The sequence below is a fragment of the Ascidia mentula genome, chromosome 9 (genome assembly GCF_947561715.1).
Source record: "Ascidia mentula chromosome 9, kaAscMent1.1, whole genome shotgun sequence".
Taxonomy (NCBI): domain Eukaryota; kingdom Metazoa; phylum Chordata; class Ascidiacea; order Phlebobranchia; family Ascidiidae; genus Ascidia; species Ascidia mentula.
Genome location: NC_138574.1, coordinates 2,536,642 through 2,558,528, shown reverse-complemented (window position 1 = coordinate 2,558,528; position 21,887 = coordinate 2,536,642). Strand labels below are relative to the sequence as shown.

General features: G+C 37.2%; 1 protein-coding gene across 1 annotated transcript; it reads left to right on the top strand.

Moving 5' to 3' along the window:
- The first annotated feature begins 74 nt into the window (after positions 1 to 74).
- LOC145913106 (nuclear pore complex protein Nup214-like) lies at positions 75 to 20,037 on the top strand. The gene is made up of 40 exons (XM_083000642.1): positions 75 to 209; positions 527 to 670; positions 1,165 to 1,356; positions 1,709 to 1,818; positions 1,955 to 2,046; positions 2,336 to 2,406; positions 2,704 to 2,938; positions 3,333 to 3,448; positions 4,058 to 4,181; positions 4,701 to 4,870; positions 5,334 to 5,477; positions 5,916 to 6,053; positions 6,429 to 6,532; positions 7,019 to 7,152; positions 7,471 to 7,554; positions 7,733 to 7,902; positions 8,153 to 8,362; positions 8,620 to 8,751; positions 9,385 to 9,485; positions 9,860 to 9,952; positions 10,165 to 10,334; positions 10,920 to 11,069; positions 11,145 to 11,186; positions 11,250 to 11,360; positions 11,523 to 11,654; positions 12,032 to 12,180; positions 13,531 to 13,604; positions 13,732 to 13,955; positions 14,476 to 14,592; positions 14,686 to 14,736; positions 15,069 to 15,127; positions 15,351 to 15,486; positions 15,908 to 16,345; positions 16,651 to 16,755; positions 17,227 to 17,251; positions 17,450 to 17,619; positions 17,867 to 17,995; positions 18,455 to 18,653; positions 18,933 to 19,361; positions 19,617 to 20,037. The coding sequence occupies exons 1-40, from the start codon at positions 174 to 176 to the stop codon at positions 19,648 to 19,650; spliced, it is 5,544 nt and encodes a 1,847-aa protein (XP_082856768.1). The 5' UTR covers positions 75 to 173; the 3' UTR covers positions 19,651 to 20,037.
- The last annotated feature ends 1,850 nt before the right edge of the window (positions 20,038 to 21,887 follow it).

The following is a 21,887-nucleotide window of genomic DNA, read 5'->3' as shown; positions in this document are numbered from 1 at the left end:
TTTGTAGCTAAAAGTTAAAAAGCTTACCAGGTTTTATATTTTTTGAGTTAAATTAATGAAGTTGAATTTTAGGTAAAACATTGTTTTAGTTGCTCTTTTACCTCGAAATAAACTTGGATGAATAAATTTTCTTTCCGCGCGCGTCACTTCCAATCCGAAGTTGCAGCGAGAAGATGACTGAAGATTATCCTCCAGAATGTGAAAAGTTGGTAAGAAAATATTATTTATTCAGTCTGAATATGCATCACTTAATCGTTTTGTTACAGTTGTAAATGCGGCGTTACAGTAGTTAGTTCAGATTAAGTCTTGGCAACAAACAACCATCAGGGATTTGCCCAACGGAAAACAAATATTAGGATTTGGCCGAATGTAGGTGGGTTTCAATATTTGGCGACGAATTCTACATGTAATGGGGGTGACCTTTAAACGATCTGCCAAACCATTGAACTGATTTTTTAATTCAGCATAAACATAGGATATTTAAACTTTAAAAGTTCTTCTTACCAAAAATAATTGTTTCATTCAGCCGACCGAATTTGGATTCCGGGAGTTTGGAAATATCCATATTGAGAATGGAGAAGGAAAGTGGACGGAGAAAGTTCGACATAGTTTGCTGGCTGTTGCAAATATATATGGACTTGCATTTGTTGGATGTCTTGATGGGGTTAAGGTACAAAAGAATTCGTAATTTTAAACAGAACTTATTTAAGTGATGTTTTCCAATTGAATGGTAAAATGTTCAAGTGCTTGTATGGCAAATTATTGCAGTTTCGAAACCTTATTTTGTTTGATGCTTGAGTGAAAACAAAACAATAGCTAATGTTTTTGAATTAGTATGTTCTTCACATTTTAGAATAAATATTTTTCTTATCATATGATCAGTAACTAGTAATATTTGCATTTAAATCGTGTTGCTCTGAAATTTATATACTTTTGCCTAATATGAAAAATTGTCGTGCACTTTTGCGAAAATTTTATAATATTCTGCCCCATAAAAAAATTTTTAATATGCATCAACATACGAAAAACGTTGCAATTGTCCATGCATTTAACAAACACCGAAAAACATCCTCAGCACAAATAAAAAAAAATTTCAATCTGCGATGTTGTAAGTCCCCAAAAAATATATATGCATGCAATTTAAGTTTGTCATATATATATCAGGTTTTCCTATGTGAACAACTGCTGGATAATGGCAAGGAGAAGACTTGCCCAGAATCTGTAGCAAGTGTTCCGCTTAGATCTGCCCCACACTGGGTTGCTGTAAGTTCTGACAATTTGACTCTTGCTGTCTGCAGCAACAGCGACAAAGGCTTACAAGTGCTTTTCTTTGACACTAGAAACTTTGTAAATAAGGTAAGCTAGATTATGGGTCGGTTTAAATTTAACTAAATTACATTAAAATTGTAATTGGTAACTATCCAAAAAATTTAAATTTGTAATTTAGTTTTCTAAAGTATGTAGTAAACATAACATGTTTGTTTCCATAGCTTTTGTATCCTAGGTAGTTTATCTTATAAGGTTATGGGTTTAATGGTGATTTTTACCGACTTATGCATTAACAGTATCACTTATTCTGTTACATACCAAGTCTATGTCAGTCACAAAAATTATCAAAGCAAAATTCAAATGTAACTTATTGTACCTTTTGTAGACCAGTAAACAGAGCTTGACAATAGAAAATACAGAAATACTGCATTTATTTCAGACAAAATCAACCAAAACTCCATTTGCCGTTCACTTGGTCAGCAAATCTGCACAACATGTGGTTGACATGCACTGGAATCCTTCACAGGAAAACGCACAATATCTGGCAATGTATAAAACATTATGTAGTTTTTAGAATGCAGGTTTCCTATTGTAATTCTACCCTACATGTATTTAGTATTTGTGTTATAGGTTTCTGTTGTAAAAAGTGGTAAGTACCAAACCAAAAATGTGTTTATATCTGCAGATGTGTGTCAGATGGAACCTTTCAAATTTTATCAGTGAAAGATAATGTGCAGGAAATTGCCAAGAAGTCAACAGAATTTGGAGCTTGTGCAGGTATTGCTGTAACATGTTACCATCAAGAAGCTTTTTCAAATTAACAATCTTAACTAAATGCTCTGTGCTTGGTTTTATTTTTGTAAAGCTCATTTGAAATTTACTGTAGAATCAACATATCAGCCTTGAACAATTCGGTAATATATATGATGTAAATGATCGTTAAACGATAAACTGTTTGGGATGTTTTGTTTACACAAAAAACTTTTGTAAAAATCATTGTTGCAAAATAAAGATTAAGTTCCTCGTTTGTCGTTAACATGATGTTACGAACACAAACTGTTGTTAGTTTGTTGGAGTCCAAGAGGAAAGCAGATGATGGTTGGAAGAAGAGATGGTTCCATACAGCAATACACTCCGGTAAATAAAAAACACCAAACAAAGTCTGCATTTTAAAAACCCAAACATGTCTGTATATGCAGTAATATTTCATGCATTGTCCACAATATACCCCGTGAAACCACTGAGCTCCTGTAGCTCAATTGATAGAGCATTGGGCCTGGTTAGCCCAGGGTTGTAAGTTCAAAACCTCACCGGAAGCTTGATTTTTCAAATCTTGCTCCAACTTATCCGGAAAAAGTGGCTGATCCAGCTAGGCTGCAATGCCTGGACTGCCCAGTCTGCAAACCTAATGGTCATGTATGTATAATACCACAGGCAATGGAGATTCGCCGAACTGTTCCCGTTTGTGAGAATGTGGGGGCCCAGATGAGAGTCTGTGATGTTCTCTGGGTTTCAACTCTTCAAGTTATGGTGGCGTATGTTGCCGTGACCGAAGATACAGGAAACGAGGAGCGTAACGAGCAGCCAAATTTGTTCCTTGCCAATCTTCCTTCTGCAAAGGAACAAGACAAAACTGTGAAATGGATAAGCTTTGATGACCCTTGCTATGGTAACCCTTGTAATCACAATATACACAACAACTACTTGAACTTAATTATTTAGTTTTTGCAAAAAAAAAAAAAAAAATTTTCAGTTAAATTTTGAAACAAAAGGAGTTGCGATGTAGTTTGTGACAGCAACCAAACCAACAAATTTTAGGCTTTACTCTTTGGTATCATCCAACTAATTGTGTTAAGTGAAATTATTGATGAAGCTTCCAATCCTTATTATTTTATTTCGAATGTACTTTTCATTGTCACATTTTAATATGTTAATTTTTTAAAGAATATTGTATGGTTTTGTCGGCGAGCTAAATTACTTTATTTTTCCACAATGTGTTCGAACCAACATAATGATCAGTGTGAAATTTTCACTGACAAGCTTGAAACATTTTCTTCCCGAAGGTTCTGCAAATCCACAAGCTTCTCACTTTCAAACTTCATACGTTGATAAATGGAACATGTTTGTACTTGCTTCTTCGAAAGCTTCTGAAACTGCTGTGCTCGGCAAAAGTAAAGAGGTAAATTATTTCTTCGTTAATATAATTCTGCATATTTTTAGCTAATCTGTTTCAAAAAAAGCTAAACAAGAAACCTTCGGTGGCAAGGTACCCGGTTACATTATTATGGATTATATATATGTTGTATTCTGCTCCTATTGTCAACTTTGTGTGACTTGCAATCACATTTGTGTTGCTGTTGCTGCCACACATATTGTATTTCAATTGTAAAAGTATAATGCCAGAAGAAACAGAATAATTGAAACACAAAAACATGATAATTCTGAGTATAAAGAGACTGGCCCATATTGTTATTAACACTGTCATGTTAAAATAAGACGTTTCGACAAAAACTTACGTCATCATCAGTTTGACTGACGTGATTGGTGTAGCTCCATCATTATAAGGAGCTGACCTGACCGACGTCACACATGCTAACTGTTGTCCAAATAATACTGGTTGTCCAAATAATACTGTTCTAATTGAAAAAGTGATAATGATGCCGACAAGCATAGAAGAAATATATTTCATCAATTGAAAACCTTGTGAAACAAACAGCTTAAGGATTTATTTCAAAAGTTGTTTAAAAAATACTCAATAAAATAAATACATGCACACATCTTCTTTAAGAACATCTGGGAAATTTGGAACCTCGATGATTCATGTCGAGCTCAACTTCCGATGCAGGAAGATACAGAACTCCTGCCACTAGGAAGCGCTGTCATCTACACAGCAAAAAAGAGAATAATAGTTGGTTAGTAAAATGTTTTAAGAAAAATCATGTACAGCTTTAAAAATATCTTTCAAAATCCCAGTCAAAGTTTGTCATTTTAAAATAATTACAATCCTCCAAGATTGTCCTTAGGTTTATACACTCTTAAGGTTCACTGGCATTGCAGCCACTTCTCCTGACTAGTCTGAGCGAGATCTGAAAAACCAAGCTCCCGGTGAGATTTGAACTCATGACCCTGAGTTAATCAGGCCCAATGCCCTACCGACTGAACCACAGGAGCTCAATGGTTTTGCGTATATTGTAGTCAAGGTACACTTGTGCGCAATCGCACAACTTGACTGGTAGCCTTTACATGGACGGAATCTTCACCACCGAAATCAGACAAAAGCAAAAAGCCAGTGAACCTTATGATCGAGTGTTCACCAAGTGTACAAGGGCCTGTGCTGTGTGGTGTGGTGATCCTGCCTTGTCATGCGATAGCATGCAAAATGTCTGCATTGGTATCAATAATAACAGTTTAACACATCAATATGTTTCCAGATGACACCAGAGAGAGTGGTCCGATGCCAGTGTATGCGATGTTATCAAACGAAGGCCACCTATGCCTTTTCCACATGATTAATTTGCAATCTGTAGAGGAATACCCAAACTTGATAGTGGAAGCTAAACAGCTTTTAGCGGAAGGTGAACGATCCGCTGTCCCAAGCAATGTAAGTAATGGGCACTCTTAATGTTTCAAGTGAATTTTGTTGGAATTTTACTTTTAAAATAACATTTACAGAAAAAAAAAAAAAAGTAGGTACTGTGTCCTTGTCGTATCCGTTTGTACTTGATCTTTGTTTTAACAAGAAAAGTTTCTTAAAATTGTAGTGAATCATACAAGCAAACCCATCGGTAAGCTGCAGACTGTTCAAACTTACCAACCTCATCAGTGCAGCTGGTGACTGAGTATGGCCTTGTCACTTAGCTAGCCTGACAAAAAGCAAGACAATGTTTGCCACCATATCACTGATGGGATCCAATATGTCGGTGTCAATGTGCAATGACTGGCAACTCCTAATCATTATGGGTCACTTGATTGCACAAAATTTTTGTGATTTGAAATCTACATAACAATTTTTAATAAAACCGAGTGTTAATGTAAAGCATGAAATGTGGATTCATTCTTTACAGTCTGGAAGTTTGGACGCTGCATCTGCAAAACCGCTGATGACACCTAGTGGCAAGCAGAAGCTAGTCAGCAAGCCGTCGATCCTGATGAAAACCAGTACACCAAAACTTAACCTTGGTGTTTCACAAGAGAACAACACTTCTCAGGTGAAAATATGTGCAAGGGATATTTATTATTTTGTTCCACCAATTAATTTTCACAGAGAGTTTTTGTGAATTTTGCAGCAATCCAAAGGATCTCATTCTTACCTAATCACATTGCTGCTTCTTTTTTTTAAAAAAATTTTGCATTTTCCCCCAAACAATGTTGCCATTTTTCTAACATTTCTTTAAAAATCCAGTCAATGACCAACAAAATGGCATGAAACTTGTATGTATGATGCTAGCCTAGCACTTAAATAGGTATATTAACAAATAGTTAAATTTATACTCAGTTAGCATGTACCTAACTTAAAAAGAAACCATTTTTTTTGTGCAGGTGTAAAGTTGTTACAATTTTATGTGTTCCCTGCAGAACCGCAGTGGTTCTCAATAAATTTATATTTTTTTTAAATATTGAAACCAATTCGATTAAACTATCCACAGTTGTCATTGACCCCTGTGCAAGGGTTTCAGCAACCCCAGAAACCATTACCAGATGAAAAGGCTGCCAGGGGAGTGTCGCCTGTCGCAAAATCTCTGACCAACACTTTCACCATGCTCAAAAACAATCCTGGTTTTATGGTAAGTTGAAAGTGTTTAACTGGCATTATTTGTTGGTATTTACAAATGCATGATCAAAATCAAAGATTTGGGAAATAATTACTTATTATGATCAACTATCGTTGTTTTATTAATACTTTTTTAAAGAATTCTTTCAGTTTACATTCTCTAGGAAATATAAGTGACACTAAAATTGATGCTTTTTGCAAAATTCTCAAGTCATTTGTCGTAATGTGTGTTGTGTGGCTGTTTGCGTGCTCGTAGGCATTGTCTGTAGCATGTGAAGTTGCTTTTGTTCTGCCAACTAGACAGGAAATTGAGAATAACACGGAGTTGTTGTGTGTGCACACTACAGAAGTTACAAAAAGGTAGTGATTTTACAATTTACCTACACAGAGATTACCAGAATCACCTGTGCCAAGCACACCAGACCATGATGTGACCAGTGGCATGCAACAACCTCCACAACTGGTAACAGCCCCACAACTCAGCAAGACAAAGTAAGTAGATAGTTTTTGGTTAACATTTAGCAATAGGTTGTGTTAAAAAAACGTTGCGAATTAAAAGAAGATGAAAATTTTCAATTAACAACATTCCGATATAACCCTGCAATGATCTGCTTTGATGTATCTCGATAACCTTTATAGTTTTATCGGTGCCCATGCCATTTCATTTCCTTGTATATGGTTTTTTCACGTAGTTGCTTTTTTCCGCAAAGAAACATGATATCTGATATCTGTATTGTTAAAAATAATCATGACAAAGCAATTTAAGTTAGTGTGTCATCAACTTTAGTATAAAATAAACACGGTTTTTGAAGAAGTGATACCAATAATGGCAACAAGCAGGTGAAATATATATAACAACGTTGCAAAACGACTTGGGATTTTGTACTTAAGTTGTAGAAAAGATATGTTGCCAAGTTTATGTCGACCAAAAAGCTAACAGGAAAGTTTCATCTGTTAATGTACCATTCTACAATTTAGTTCATCTGTCTTGAGAGTTGAAGCCACAAAGTCTCAAACTCCTCCTACTATTGGGACCAATTCTCCATTTAAAGTTCCCCAACCAATGTCACAACCACCTCATGAAGTTCAACCACAAGCTCCAATTAACAGAGGTTATTTAATATCCTTTTTAACAGTTATTTGTCAGTAAACTGAAAAGCATTGAAATGTTTTTAAACTCTGTTTTGACGGTGCTGCTACTGACAGGTTCCTTTGTAAAAAAATTATGGAAATACATGATAAACATTTCACTGATAACAATGGGGTTGGATTTGTTTGGCATCGAATTTCATCTTTTGTGTTCACAGAAATGAGCAAAAGAACAATGATTAACTTTGGTTTTTGTTTTTGATGTATTGTGTATCTGTGTTATATTACTTATGTTTTTGTCCTGAGAAAAATTATTCAATGTGACTCTTTTTATGTTTTAGTGTCTTCACTGCAGTCATTAAATGAGGTAACGCCTGGCAGTGCAGAAAAACTCAAACGCAAGCAAGTTATCGGAAAAACAAGAGGTAAACACTGATGTTGCTTACATTTGAATAGTCTTTAAGTTAAACATTGTGGTTTAGTAAGGTCAAAAAGGAATGACAGAGCTAAAAATCTTTGCCTGTATCACATTTTACATTTTCTTGGTCTTTTGAAACTTGTTTTCTTCATGGATTCATATATTTGTCCTTTTAATTTGGACAGAACGAGTTAACTCTCTTCAGTCGGTGGAAGCTGACGTATTGGCCGACAGCCTTCGCAGCGAAATAATGGATTTTGATCAGGAGTTGACAAATTTTCTGCAGGAATCGTCTTCTATTGATCGAAATGTTGCATCACTAGATGAAGAGATCAATAAGTCTGCTATTAAAAGGGTATGCAAAACGCTAACAATAAGTTGGTAAAACAGTTGGCCTAATTAACCTAAGGTTCATGTCGTGACTTATTAGAAAAATAACGGCTGATCCAGCTTGGCTGCAATGCCAGTGAATCTAGAGTTTGCTGGACAATATTAATCAGAAGCTAGTGTGTTTCCAACATAATTGTGTTCAGTTAGGGTTAAAAGCAAACCTTTCCTGAATAGGTGTTGGCAAATGTTCAAAGAATATTAAAACCTGTTTGCAGTGTGTTGAAGATATGTCTAAGTTCCGAGACGATATCAAGAAAACGACTTCTGATCAACATGAGGAAATTCAAACAGGCCGAACACATTTCCTTGAGATGTATTCAGCACTTAAGAATCTTGAAATGAGAAAAGAAAGAATGGAAAATCCAGCATACAGGAATGCACTTTATTCTCGACCTCTTGACCTTGACGATCAACGAAAAATGAAGGTAAAAGTATCTTCATAAAATTTATGGCCTTGAACCAAACTAATTCGCATGAAAATGTAAAATATCGTTTGCATACAATGTGTGGGTATGATGTGTTCTAACATTTTTTAAAATGAAAATTTTTAAATTGAAATATTTGTGTCACTTAATCATGTAAACATATAATAAAAATACATTCACACTTTACATGTGCAAAAATTTTTTATTTGTTAGCAGCTTAACATGGTCATTAGTTGATAACAATTTTTTGTTTGAAGGAAATTCAGGCATCTTTCCAGTACGTCAGGGAGGCAATCAAGCAAACCAATGCTGCTTTGGACGACCAGTGGCACAAATTTCAGCAGAACCAAAAGTCATCAAGCCTCCGAAAGTCAAAAAGGAGAATGCAGGTAAACACATCACCAATATGATGTGAATTTATTTTATAACCAAAAGCTTTTACACCTCCTGAGAATGTTATAATAGCTGCACTATTGTCGTGCAACTGTTGCAGCACTAGAGTGTTTTTCTTTAAATTGTCAATTTCCGCAAGCTAGGCACTAAACTTGTCATGTAGAAAAGGAAAATTACAGACTAAACCATCACACTGATTTTTAAGTTTGATGGAATGGGACTATATTTAACTATTTACAAAAATATAGGTTGCCACCCATGGAAATTCGACCTATAGGGAATTAAAAATTTAAATACTACAGAATATCAAAGTGGGCTGTAGACTGGACCTCTATCAGTGCAGCTTGGTGTCTGTCTGCAGCCTACTTAAAATATTATTGGCTCCATTGTTTTTACTTCTGAATGTGTTAAGCGACTGGCTGCAATAAGAAGGTTGGGCAACAAGCATTGCCGCGATTTCTAAAATTATATTTGTGTAGTGTTGCTTATTTTGGCTTTTGAAAAGCTGTTCAATTCATTTATGGCATGGGTATTTTGCAACTGCTTCATAATTTGTTTTTCTTGTATTGTGGGGTTTTTCATACAAAGCAATTTTGGGTAAAAGCTTAATTTTGCAATTTTGTGCTTAGCTGGAGGAAACAGATATGATCACTAGAGTTGTCCAGAACCAAATGCAAATCCTACACAAAAAAGAAAGAGTTGTCATGGAATTGAGCCAACAAATAGACAGGTTAACAGCATGATGAATGATAGATAAAAATATTTTAACGTTGGACAAAATAATTTCTTCCTCACATTCATTTTTTGTATGTTGTGCAAATTTGTTTTTATTTGAATATTTTATCTTTTGACATAAATTTTTGTTCATGGAGTGAGGTTTCTAATGTTTGTTAGCAATTTTTGTAATTATTGTAAAGCAACACTTTACATGTGATGACTTGTATCAGATCATTAAAACATGGCAACTATTACTTATGCCCAATAAAGTGATATTTCTAGAAAATTTGTTTGGAACCGACAGATTACAAAAGTTGTTGACATCACAGAAAATGGCCAAACTATGTTGTTTATCATTTTGATTTGTTCAATTTTTCTTTGCTGCAGATTGAAACTTCTTCGTAACAGTGCAATGCAATCTACCACTGCCAGTTTTTACAAACAGAGCAAACTCCAAGAATCATTTACAGCTCCCGAAAGGTTGGAATAATTTAAACCTTATGAACAAACTTGCATTCATGTGGAATTTGCTTTCTCTGTGTTCATATTATGACACATTGTAAAACACACCAAATTTTTTGTGAAATTTATTGTGAGATATCATGCAACATAGTTTAATATCTATTTCTTCTGCACAATAAATATTTAATAATTCCACATATGAAATATGGCTGTTTTTGCCTTGGTTTCAGTGCTGACCTATCCACCCTTGCGGATGTTCTCATTCACCAGCAGACACCAAAGCCACAAACTCAAGCAGAACGCAAGGAAAGTCCACTCACCAAAATATCACCATTGAAGACGAGCCAACTTTCTCAGATGCTCGGAAATCGTAAAACCACTCCAGTCCGAGCGACATCTGGTACATAACTTACTAACGAAGTTCAAATTAATTCTGGTGTTATATGACGATAAAGGAAGGCCCATTTTTAACTTAAAAGAGAAAAAAAAATGCACATAGTTTTAGCAATTGCAAACACTTTTAGTTTTAATCATTAGGTACAATGGCATCACAGCAAAGTTGGATCAGAGCCAAGTTAATAAGTGAAAGTGAGAACGTACCTCAATATTAGGAAAATTGGCTTCTACTTTGCTGCGATGTCATTCTACCTGACTATCATACACAGAGAAAGATCCTTAAACAGTTTAATATATGTAGCAATGTTTCATGAAATCACATGATTGGCAGTTTTGCACACCGGTTTCTTGACCACAGTATACCCTGTAAACAGTTGGGCACTAGTAGGCCAGTCAGTAGAGGTTTGGGCCTGGTAAGCCCACGGTCATAAGTTCAAACCAATACACTTCAACACAAGTATTAAATCACACATTGATTTTAATATTACAGCGAGTAATGTTAGTTTTTAGGGTTCGGTGCTATTTATTTGTGAATATTTTATTTACTATTTATTAAAAATGTGTGAATGTTTAACTATTTATTTGTTAGGTCCAAGATCGAGTATCTTGATGCCTCCAATCACCCGGCGTGGCGACAAAACGACAACAGAAAGTGTGAGTCAGAAGTCAGAATATTCTCAATCTTCCTCGTTCACAACAGAGGAGAGCGGTGGTTACCAAGAAACAACGCCAAGCGAAGGTAAGCGTTTACATTAATATACCAACGAATGCCATTGCACAGAAAGTAAAATTAAAGTTTTTTTTTTACTTTCAGGGTCCATTACTGGTTCAGAAAGCAGTGAATCAACAAAAGAAAGTAAGTACCTGTCTGAATGTTAAATATTCACAGACTTGACAATGTTTCTTTGTTTGTTTCTAGATCGTGGTGCATTTCAAACACATCAGTTTTTGCCTTCACAAAAAGATGCTGCTCTGTTATATTCAAATCGAAACACACTGTCCCCTAAGCCAGGTTCAGCGTTATTATCAGGTATTACAAAAACTTATCCAAGCTTGAAAATAGAAATTATACTTGAAACACTTTTTCTACATTCTTTCAAATCATCATTTGGATATGCTAATAATACTACAAAAAATACTCTTCAAATTAAAAAGCTGACTTTCTGTAGTCACTTTGCCTGTTTATGTTAAGGTCCCCAATTTCCAGGAGTTCACAAACCACTTGCAAAGATGAACACAATTTTACAACAGAACATGAAGCCTTTCGGACAAGCTGTACCTCAACCAGTATTGCATGAACCACCAAAAGCTTTAATTAAACCAGGTATCCTAACGTGTATTAATTATTACAAAGATTTTTACTAGTTATAAACGGGTATTTTTTGTTTTATAATAATCAGACAATTATTGAGCTAATTGAGGTCTAAAATGGGCACTGGCACTCAGTACAATCAATTAATATTTAGCACCGATGATCAACAAAAAATAGTGTTTGAAACCTTTGCAGTAGTCTTCAAGCTTTTATCCAAAGTGTGGTTTAAAATTTATCACAAAAATTTTGTTATAACAACTTGTTATATTATTATTTGTTATTAACAAGCCTTTTTTTTTCTGGACTTCAACCAAAAAAAAAAGACCTAAATGAATGAAAAAATATGTGATCGCATCATAATTAACTTTACTTGTGATTTTTACTCTCAGGTGAAAATTCCGCACAACAAGGCACATCAGCACATGGTTCATCCACTATATCATATGGAGGCCCCAAACATGAAACCCCACATTTGAAACCCATCAGCTTCGTTGAGGGAAAGACAGAAGCAGCTTCAAATCTTAACAACCCACCACAGGTTTTGTTTTTATAACTTTGAAACTGATTTTCCCAGTTATTATCTATACACTTTATTGTATTATTAATATCGGTGGGTCCCAACTGGTGCTTAACCAACAACTAGTGGTACACGAAAGGCATCCAGATGGTAGAACATTTGGCAAAAATGTTTGTTGCAGAAAATCTTACACATTCATAAAAAGTTGCAATTATATAGAAATCATACACTCATATAGGGTCAAGCCCTCTAACATTGCGACCGAAACAAGGTTTAAAGGTTGTATTCTTTATTTATGTCATAATTTTGTTCAATAGATACGTTTGGGAGGTTTGCAGCAACTGTGCGAGACTTTAAAGTGTTATGCGATAAAATTCAGGCTGGGAAACACTGATTTGTATTATCATCCCAGCAACTTAGTTCATAGCACTGATGATAACAGTTAGCATATTAGTTTTGGCAATCTTATTCAAAGTTATTAACTCCAATCTTTTTGCACCATAATAAATATAGGTTATCAATAAAAAATTATCCATACAAAAGTTGTTACGATTTTTGTATTTTTTTGTTCGGATTAGGTTTAGATTCTGTTGAATTGAATAGTTCACTGAAACCCGCTGTGGTTTCTTTACTTCACAATAGCTTGTGTTGCTTTAAATAATAAACCAAGCCCATTCAAAGGACTGAAATCCATTCAAATTATTGAAAAACATTATTGCCAGCCATGCCAGCTACATATTCTGCTTCTTTTTATTATCTGTACAACTTGATTCCATGTTGTTGGTTACTTTTGCTGAAACTTATATTTAAAACAATTTGGGCAGTTTTAAATATTATGCACTTTGTGGGATTATGGCGAGTAACAATTTACATGTTACTGCAACTTGTTTTTTGCAAGGATTAATGTTCTTAATTTTCTATATAAATTAGAACAGGTTTGGCCTTAAGTTGAAAGAAAGGTCATGGTCAGTTGAAATTATGATTATGTCAAAGTAAATTTCAACATAAGATATAATAATTTTTTCATCTTTTTGTAGTGGTTTACCCACCCCCAAGATATTTTTTTTTACATTGATGAAAAGTATAATAGAAAGTATACTGAGTCTATGCTTGAACCAAGCTACCTTGGCCCTCGATAACTGTATCGGGAGTTTTTATGTAAAGCTGAAAAAAGATTAAAGTCGAGTTTTCTGGAGACAAACAAGTGCCCATAAGAATTGTATGGTCAAAATATTGTATGTTTTATTTTGTTGGCATAATCAACACAACTACTTGATTGATCTGTCAATGCAAACACAAATCATGTCATATATACAGACAGTGTTATTGTGGTTTTACCATAAATATTAGCAGTTATTGTTATATTTACAGGTCGTGAACATAAAGGACTTGAAGGAACCAACAAATCCTAACATTGTTCCATTTTCTTCAACATTTAAACCAAGGTATGTAAATTTTTTTTCGTTGTGGCCCGTTTACTTGTTTTATTGAATATCTTTATTTTAATTTTAAGTGGATTGTGAAACCTATATCCTCCTATACAACTTTCACAACAACTTATTTGCAACTTAGACCGGATGTTCCACCTGGAGCAGCCACAGAGATGCAAAGAGTTTTGAATACGGTCGTGGCAGAACGTCAGAAAACCGACCAGCAGCATCCACAAGCCATGTCCATGTTGCCGCAGAAGAATGTGCCTTCCGCTGAACAAACAACCCCTAATGAAGCAGCGAAAACTGCTCAAGGAAGTGCATTAACATCACTGCTGATGCCTAATAAACCAGTAGTTAGTGCAGGTATTTGTCTGATAAACTTGCCAAGATTTGGTGAATTGAAAAAATAAATTTAAATTCATAAAAAAATAACGCAGTAATATTTAATGCGATGGCATTATTGGCAGGATCGCCCCACTGTGCAGGTCCTTGCTTGGCGATCACAGCTATCGTATTGTGATCATTAGGTTTGCAGGCTTGGCAGCCCAGGCATTGCAGCCTAGCTGGATCAGCCACATTTTCGTGACAAGTCGGAGCAAGATTTGAAAAATCAAGCTCCCGGTGAGGTTTGAACTCACGACCATGGGCTAACCAGGCCCAACGCTCTACCAACTGATCCAGCTAGGCTGCAATGCCTGGGCTGCCAAGCCTGCAAACATAAAAAATTAGAGATTTTGAAAAAGACATTTTTCACTTTATTTATTTATCTTGCTTTCTGTAAATGATGTTAAATATTTTGAGCTTTCATCTACTCAAAACAGTCAACTTTTCCAGTTTTATCCAAAGGTTTCATATAATGTAACAAATATCTTTCCTTGTTCAGCTGAAGTTTCAAAACCAGCACCAAGCGTATTCGGAAACCTCACCAACACATCGTCATTACCTTTCAGTTTACCCAACTTCCCAGCTGGTTCCTCTTCTTTTCACCTTTCTCTTCCCGGTAAAACATCAAGTTTGTTGAATTCAATGACGTGTCAGTGCATATAGATAACGGTGTCATATAAAGAGCCATAAAAAACCTTTTCTACTGCAGGATCCTCAAAGCTTGGCCAACCCACTTCCTCCACCACACAAACTACCACAGGTAATGTTGCGTAAGTCCTTGGAATACACATATGTTGTTGTATGTCAAAACGTCCATTACCTTACTGTATAACTGATCTACAAGGATTCCAGTCATTTTATTGATATTTACGATTCTAGTTTAGATATACTGCTATTTTTGTTGCCAGGCATACTGTTGACATAACCCTGAAGAAGTCTCGCCGGATGGCAGACGAAACGTTGGTTCCCTATAAACACTTTAGAAACTAAGTGCCAGAAGAGCAATTCTGATTAATTAGTTTAGATACTTTGTAATAACATTGTTTTCGTGCAAGTACACAACTTGATTTTAAGCAAAACATTTGGTTACAGGAGGTAACATACCTGGTCTATCAACACAACCAAGCAACATTTTCAAACCTACTGAAAAGGTCAGTGTTTCCTCTATTTCGAATTTTTTGTGTAATTTGTCGGCCAAGGCCTGAATATTTCAAATAACGTCAGTAAAAATTCGAGCCATTCTGGACATAATGACTGATTGCATTTTGGCAAGGAAATCACGGCTGGTGCGTCTTATATTCCGTCGCGAAAGCATGCTTTGTAAGGCCACGGACGTCAAACTTGTTACTAAGCACTGATTTCCATAATTTGCAGATCAACATCGGCGGGTTTTCTCTAAACAGCAAAGGTAGCGCCTCGTCACCTGCAGTGTTTGATCTGCTCAAAAACGCATCTTCGAAGCCGGATGAGAGCAAGGATCGACAAGACCCAGCTAAAAGTTTGGAACCAGGTTATTTGCAATTAAAAAACTCTGATAATTTATTCTCTCTATACGTGCTATGTAAAAGCAGTAGTTGCAGCGAATAAGATTTCGTATTCTGCTTTAACTTAAAGTTGGAATTTGTGAGTTGCGTTTCGGTCGTTATGGCATAATTCCTTTTGCCGGAAGAGCTTTTTTCGGCGTCTGCAACAAGCTGTAGTTCTTGCGTTAAACCAATTTCATTAATTTCACTTGAAAATACAAACTCAACTTTTTGAGAACTTCTGGCATAAGGATATGAGATTAGTCTGAAGAAGTCTCAACGGATGGTAGACGAAACGTCGCCTGTCATAAAAATAATTATAACCATATGCCATCAGAACAGTTATTTAAAATTGCGAATCCCTGCAGCAAGAATAGAACAACAAAACTAAACAATTGTATTTTCCAGAAGTACAACAAGCCCCACCAAACATCACCCCGACCACAGGTCACAGCAACGTACGCCCCCAGCTTTCAGATCCCCAAACAGAACCCCCCGCTCGGCCGAAAAATGAACCCCCTCCCCTTCAAAAGGCACCCACCCCCGTCCCTGTAACAACACCCATGAAAGCACCGACCCCCACACCCCAAGAAACACCCCCAGTGAAGGTGGAACCCCAGAAAGACATAAACCCCCCAACTGCTGTCGCCACCCTAGCTGGGTCGGCCCAAGGTCAGGCCGAACCCCCTACTGCATCCCAAGGGGTAGAAGGCCAGAGGGAAATTGTGGAAGAAGCCCCTGGGGCGGCGTTTGCTCCCAAATCCACTACCCCCGTTTCATTGGGGTTTGGATTTGGAATCACTCAAAAGTCGAGTGGTGTATTCACTTCACCAGCGACATCTGCAGGTAATTTTATGTGTTTACAGTAACGTGTACACCAAACTCCAAAACCATACTTACGAACTGATCTTTGTGTTTGATTGAATTATTACAGCCTTCTGCGTATGCAGTCTACATTGTATTGCACAATTTTAACGTATAGTAATATAATAATCTGTTTTTCAATCACAACGAAACGTACGCTTTGTTACCGCCGTAATTAATTAACATGCAATACACCTGGCAGCAACAGCAGCTTAACATGTGGTTTGGGTCCCACAACAAAAGGGAATTGAGACTGCCTGTCGTAATTTATTAAACAATCTTTAAAGTTTCACCTCCGGTATTTGGGCAAAAACCGAATCTTGGTGGTTTCTCGAGTCTCGGCCAAACTACCCCGCAGACCACGAGCTCTTCTGGAAGTGTTTTTGGAACAAGTAAGTTTATACGTTAGACATTCTCGTTATATTACCAAATTAACAAGTATTAGTGCATATATGCATAGGCATACCTGTATCGTTTCGTGTAGGTTTGGTTTAATTTACCTCTATTTCGTATTCCCAAGCGGTAGTGAATTTTGTGACTTGAAAAATTACGCTATGGCCTTTTCTGGCGTTTACCGCAGTTATTTCAAACAATGGAATATTAAAATATTTCGCCCTGAGCTTATGTGGTGCTATATGATTTCCAGTCAAGAATAAAGCATCATAATGGAATAAAACATGTTCAAGGAAGTGAGCCATAACGGTCAGTGAGCTACAGACAGTGTAACTTTGATGCTGAAGCCTGATAGGTCGCAACACACTGCGCACAACTGTCATTAGCTCACTTGAGTAAAACATTTTCCACAGGCAAACTGTTGCTTTTTGTTTTAAACATTACCATAACCGTGGAAGTTTATTTTACAGATACAACGGCCTCGTCTGGATTTGGGTAAGGGTTGATTTCACTTTTATAGACTTTGCTTTTGCTAAAATAAGCTACAGTTGTTATTGATTTTTTTGATTGAAATTAGACAAACAACCAGAACTATCAGATGCAAAGTTCTCATAATATCTTGCATCAAGCAGCTGTTGTCATATTCTTTAAATACTACATTTCAAATTACAAACAATTTTTTCGAATTTTTAGCGGCGCGCCCCCGTTTGGGTCTGTGGCCTCAGGCGCGCCATCTGGCGGCAGTGGTTTTGGCTTCGGGTCAGGTGGTGGATTCATGAGTGGTTTAGGGTCAACAGTTACGACCACCAAACCGGCATCAAACCCGTTTGCGTCTGAGCCATCTTCTTCCGCAACAAACACACGTGCGTCAAAACCTTCTTGCATGGTTTGATTTCTTGCAATTAGATTTTTTATATCTTCTTGGTTCTTTCCCGAGGCCCGATGGTAATAAATTGGCTACACGAGCTTTTATACCAAATAACTTATATTTATATATTTTTAATGCTCCACTGGGCAAGAACAGCGTTTTTTATATATATTTCTCTCGTCCCTGTGGTTGCCTTAAACCTTTCTGTTACAAGGCTTATTGTTCGCCCTTTGTTATTCTAGAATCTTCGTCATTATTCGGAACAACAGGCGCCAGTGCGTTTGGACAATCTCCTCAACCGAAACCCGAGCAGTCGGCGTTCGCTTCATCCACCCCACAAACATATAACGCCTTCAGCAAACCTGCAACAGGTCATACAGCTCGCTGATTGGTTGTTGGTCAACCAATCACGTGCGGTTGTGTATAATACAGTTTTTACCAAGTGCAATTTATAGTGCTTTTTGATAATGGTGTAATTCTTTTTTCTTTGTTATTTAGTCTTTCTTATCCCAATATACTTTAAGTGCAAAGAACCTTTAGCTGACTACTTTGAACAAGAAAGCCAAAGTAAAGCTTTTTTGCATTGTTACTGATGGTGAGCACAGTTGTGTTTGAAACGACTGCTTATAATGTATCCAATATCCTTGCTTTGGCTTCCTTATTTCATCATGTTATAGTTTTTTTGCCTTCTACTTCTCATTCAAATCTATTTAAACACTGGGCGTGGACGTCGTATCTTTATGACATTAGAATCGAATAATTGTTAGGTGTAATTACGAGCCAAGGTGAATATTAACGTTATATCTTCAATCAAACACTTTATTCTCCAGGTGGATTCGGTTCGCCACCCGCTTTTGGTGCATCGGCGTTCGGGGCGAAGCCTGTATTTGGATCCACTTCGCAATTCAGTTCTCCAACAACCGGATTCGGAACCGCTGCAGCTTTTAGTAGTCCCCCAGGCCTTGCAGCCGCCACCACGTCAGCCGGTCACGTGTTCGGTTCCATGTCAACCGGATCGGGATTCGGATCGTAAGTGCTTGAAAGTGACTTTCCTGAACGTTTGTTGTTTGCTTCAGTTTGATTAGTGTAATATCGATTTGTTTTGGTATATTTTAAAGGTTCGTTTATTATTATTTTTTTGGATAGTGTTGCCAGGACATAGTTATTTTTGATGCACAATCCACAGTTTTTTACATGTACTTGCTTACTTTTCGCATATCCTATTTGTACCTGGTTTCATTAAAATAACTTTCTCTTCCAGCTGTAGGTTTGTATTGTTTGTCATATTTATCTGCTGGAATTGTTTAGATTTGGTAACCAAACTCAATCGAGTGGATTCGGTGCTTTGGCGAGCCAGAACACTGGTGGATTCGGCCAACTTGCGCAGCAGAGTCCAACTGGATTCGGATCTCAATCAGGAGGATTCGGAAGTTCAGGAACCATGTCTAGTGGGTTTGGGAGTGCAGGATCTGGAGGATTCGGAAGTGCTGGATCTGGAGGATTCGGAAACGCAGGAGCAGGATCTGGAGGATTCGGGAGCGCAGGAAGCGGTTCCGGGGGATTCGGGAGCACAGGAACCGGTTCCGGAGGATTCGGTAGCACTGCACAACCTGCTGGATTCGGATCAGCAGCGTCACAAGGAGGATTCGGATCAGCGGCGTCACAAGGAGGATTCGGTTCTTTCGGCGGAAGTGGAACTAGTGCTGGATTTGGTGCAGCCCAACAGCAACCACAACAGTACGATATTTTTTTTTTCAAATTCCCGAATGTTTGTTTCACACATTGTCGTTTGGATTAAGAAAAGCAGTTTTCTGTCGTTTAGATATTGTGTAGTTTAAAGAACTAGATTTTCGTTAATGGCGAGAACTAGTTTTTCTTATTATTTGTTCAGGTGGCAATGAATAATTTTCGACTTGAATAAGGCCGACAACAAGTTTAAAGACCACTGCTAGCACTTTTGAATACAACAGTTTAACAGTTTTTTTTTTCTAGGAGCAAACCTTCGTTCAGCGGATGGCGTTCATAAAATGGTGAAAGGGAACGCAACCAACATTGGATCCGGAAATTGAACCTTTTAATGGATTCCAAGCTTAGTTTGAAAATAAACTTGTCTCCGAAATATTTTTTGCAGCACGAACAAATAAAAATGGCATCTGCATCACATTGAAATTGATAAGTGACCATATTGGGTAAACAGGAAGGCGATGTTCCATCGAAATACCCTCGAAAAAAGAGTAATTGATGTGGAAAATGGGACAAATGTTCACTTTGTGGCAAGCTTTCCATCAAGCACGTATAGTCTTTTTCACAAGATTCAAACCAAACACTGTTTAATATTTGGCTCCCGAAATACGTTACGGCTATGTTTATCCCACTGGGTTGCCATAAAACAATACAATCCGCGAACAATAAAATCCTCACAGTTAGTTGTTTTCTGCTCCCTTTTCAGTTATAGTTTTTGTTCCTCCGAATTAGAAGTTACCATTGCTGCTATTAACTAACAAAAACTAAACACGTAAGCTGTTCCATATTAGTGCAAGGTATTACATGTTTATATTACTTTACAAACAAAAATTGAAAACAATTTTCCGAAAATAATATCGCACATTAAAAAGAATTTGCAAAATTACAATATCAAATAGCCTGATGTCAACGCATTTATTTTCAAGAATACATGTTTCGCTAAATAAGCATCTTCAGTTCTAAAATGAAACGGAAAACAAAATAAAAAGCTGAAAAACAAATGCTAAAAACTGGCCGAGCAAGTCACTCTGACGTGCAATGTCTGGTGACCTACTTGCGTGGTGTAGCACCGCGGCCGCAAGCATGCGTTGCGTGTGTAGGCCGCATCTCACAATTAAATCCTAAAAATTGAGTTTTAGAAGTCATTTGTTATTGTGCACCTGGTTACAGTTTCTCTTGTTTGCCAAAAACAATTGCCGGGTCTGATGACTCATGAAGGGGGACTACTATTGCTGAACAGAAAAAAAATTGATTGCAGCTGCATAAAGACAGCACATTGGGGGGTTTTGCAAAGGCTAACTGCTAAATTGTCAGTCCTAGGGGTGTACAAACAGCCCCGGTGGGGCCCCAAGACAATTACAAGACATCTAATTCTTCATGAATTGTGTAGAGGAGGGTTGGTGGCTTCACTTAATCGCAAATGGAGGTAACTTTCTGTGATTCATTTTTTCACAAAACAAACCTACACTTTTTTCTGCTTTTTTGGCCAAAATGATGGCCAACAGAGGGTCAAAATGCCCCGGGGGAGCAGTTTAAGTAGTTATTTCCATTATAAATTTGGCCACAATTCCTTGCCAAGGGTCGGCACTAACAGAAAATCACAAATTGAACATACTTTCTGTGATTCATTTTTTCACAAAATCAACCTCAATATTTGGGTAGTTTTTCAGCTACATGTACAACAGCACCCTCTACCAATTTACTGCCTGACTAATAACCCTGAAAACCAAAGTAAAACTGCCCCAAACGCGCTGAAAATCGCCCTGGCAACAGCCTGTTCATCTGCGCTCATTCAACCAAAACACTGGCGCCCATGCATGACCCATTGCATTGTTACACACAATTTTACTCTGTTACGCAGGACAGAGTTCGAGAAGGGCAATTCCCAACCGGGAAAGTCTTTTTCATAGAAATACAGAGATGCGGCCTGTAGATAAAAAACGTTGTGCGTATCACGTGATCGCAGGTAGTACCATTTTTTGTATGTTAATTCGTGCGTTTAAAATTTTTTGCCATTTGTTTTCACAAATGTCCAAATGCTCCATAGGGGGTTGTTCCAGAAACACCACAGAGTAGCATGTAGCCAAATCAGGTCTTTTGTAGAACGTTGCTGGGTGATGTGCCTGAAAATGGCGGAGTAGCGCACTTTTGTCTCCCGCTTCATCGATGTTGAATGTTCTCCACATCTGCCTATGCTTGTTCCACCTGGTGGAGAACTTATTCTTTGTTTGTCCCACGTATTTTTCACGACAAACCCTACAAATCGCCGTATATATTCCATAGCTTGCACAATCCAATTGGTCGTGAAGTTTGATTGTACCAGACGGTGTTTCAACCTGGTCTACTTCGTCGACCATGCTGTCAAAGCCTTTGAAATGTCCACATAGGCCACATTTCCGGCATGGTTTTGAACACCCTGGCCCTGTGTGGGTACAGGTTGCAATAGACCTGAAAGCAGTAAGCCAGCTCCGTAGTGTCCGGGGCTTTTTAAACGTCACTTTGGCGTTTGGCTCCAATTCT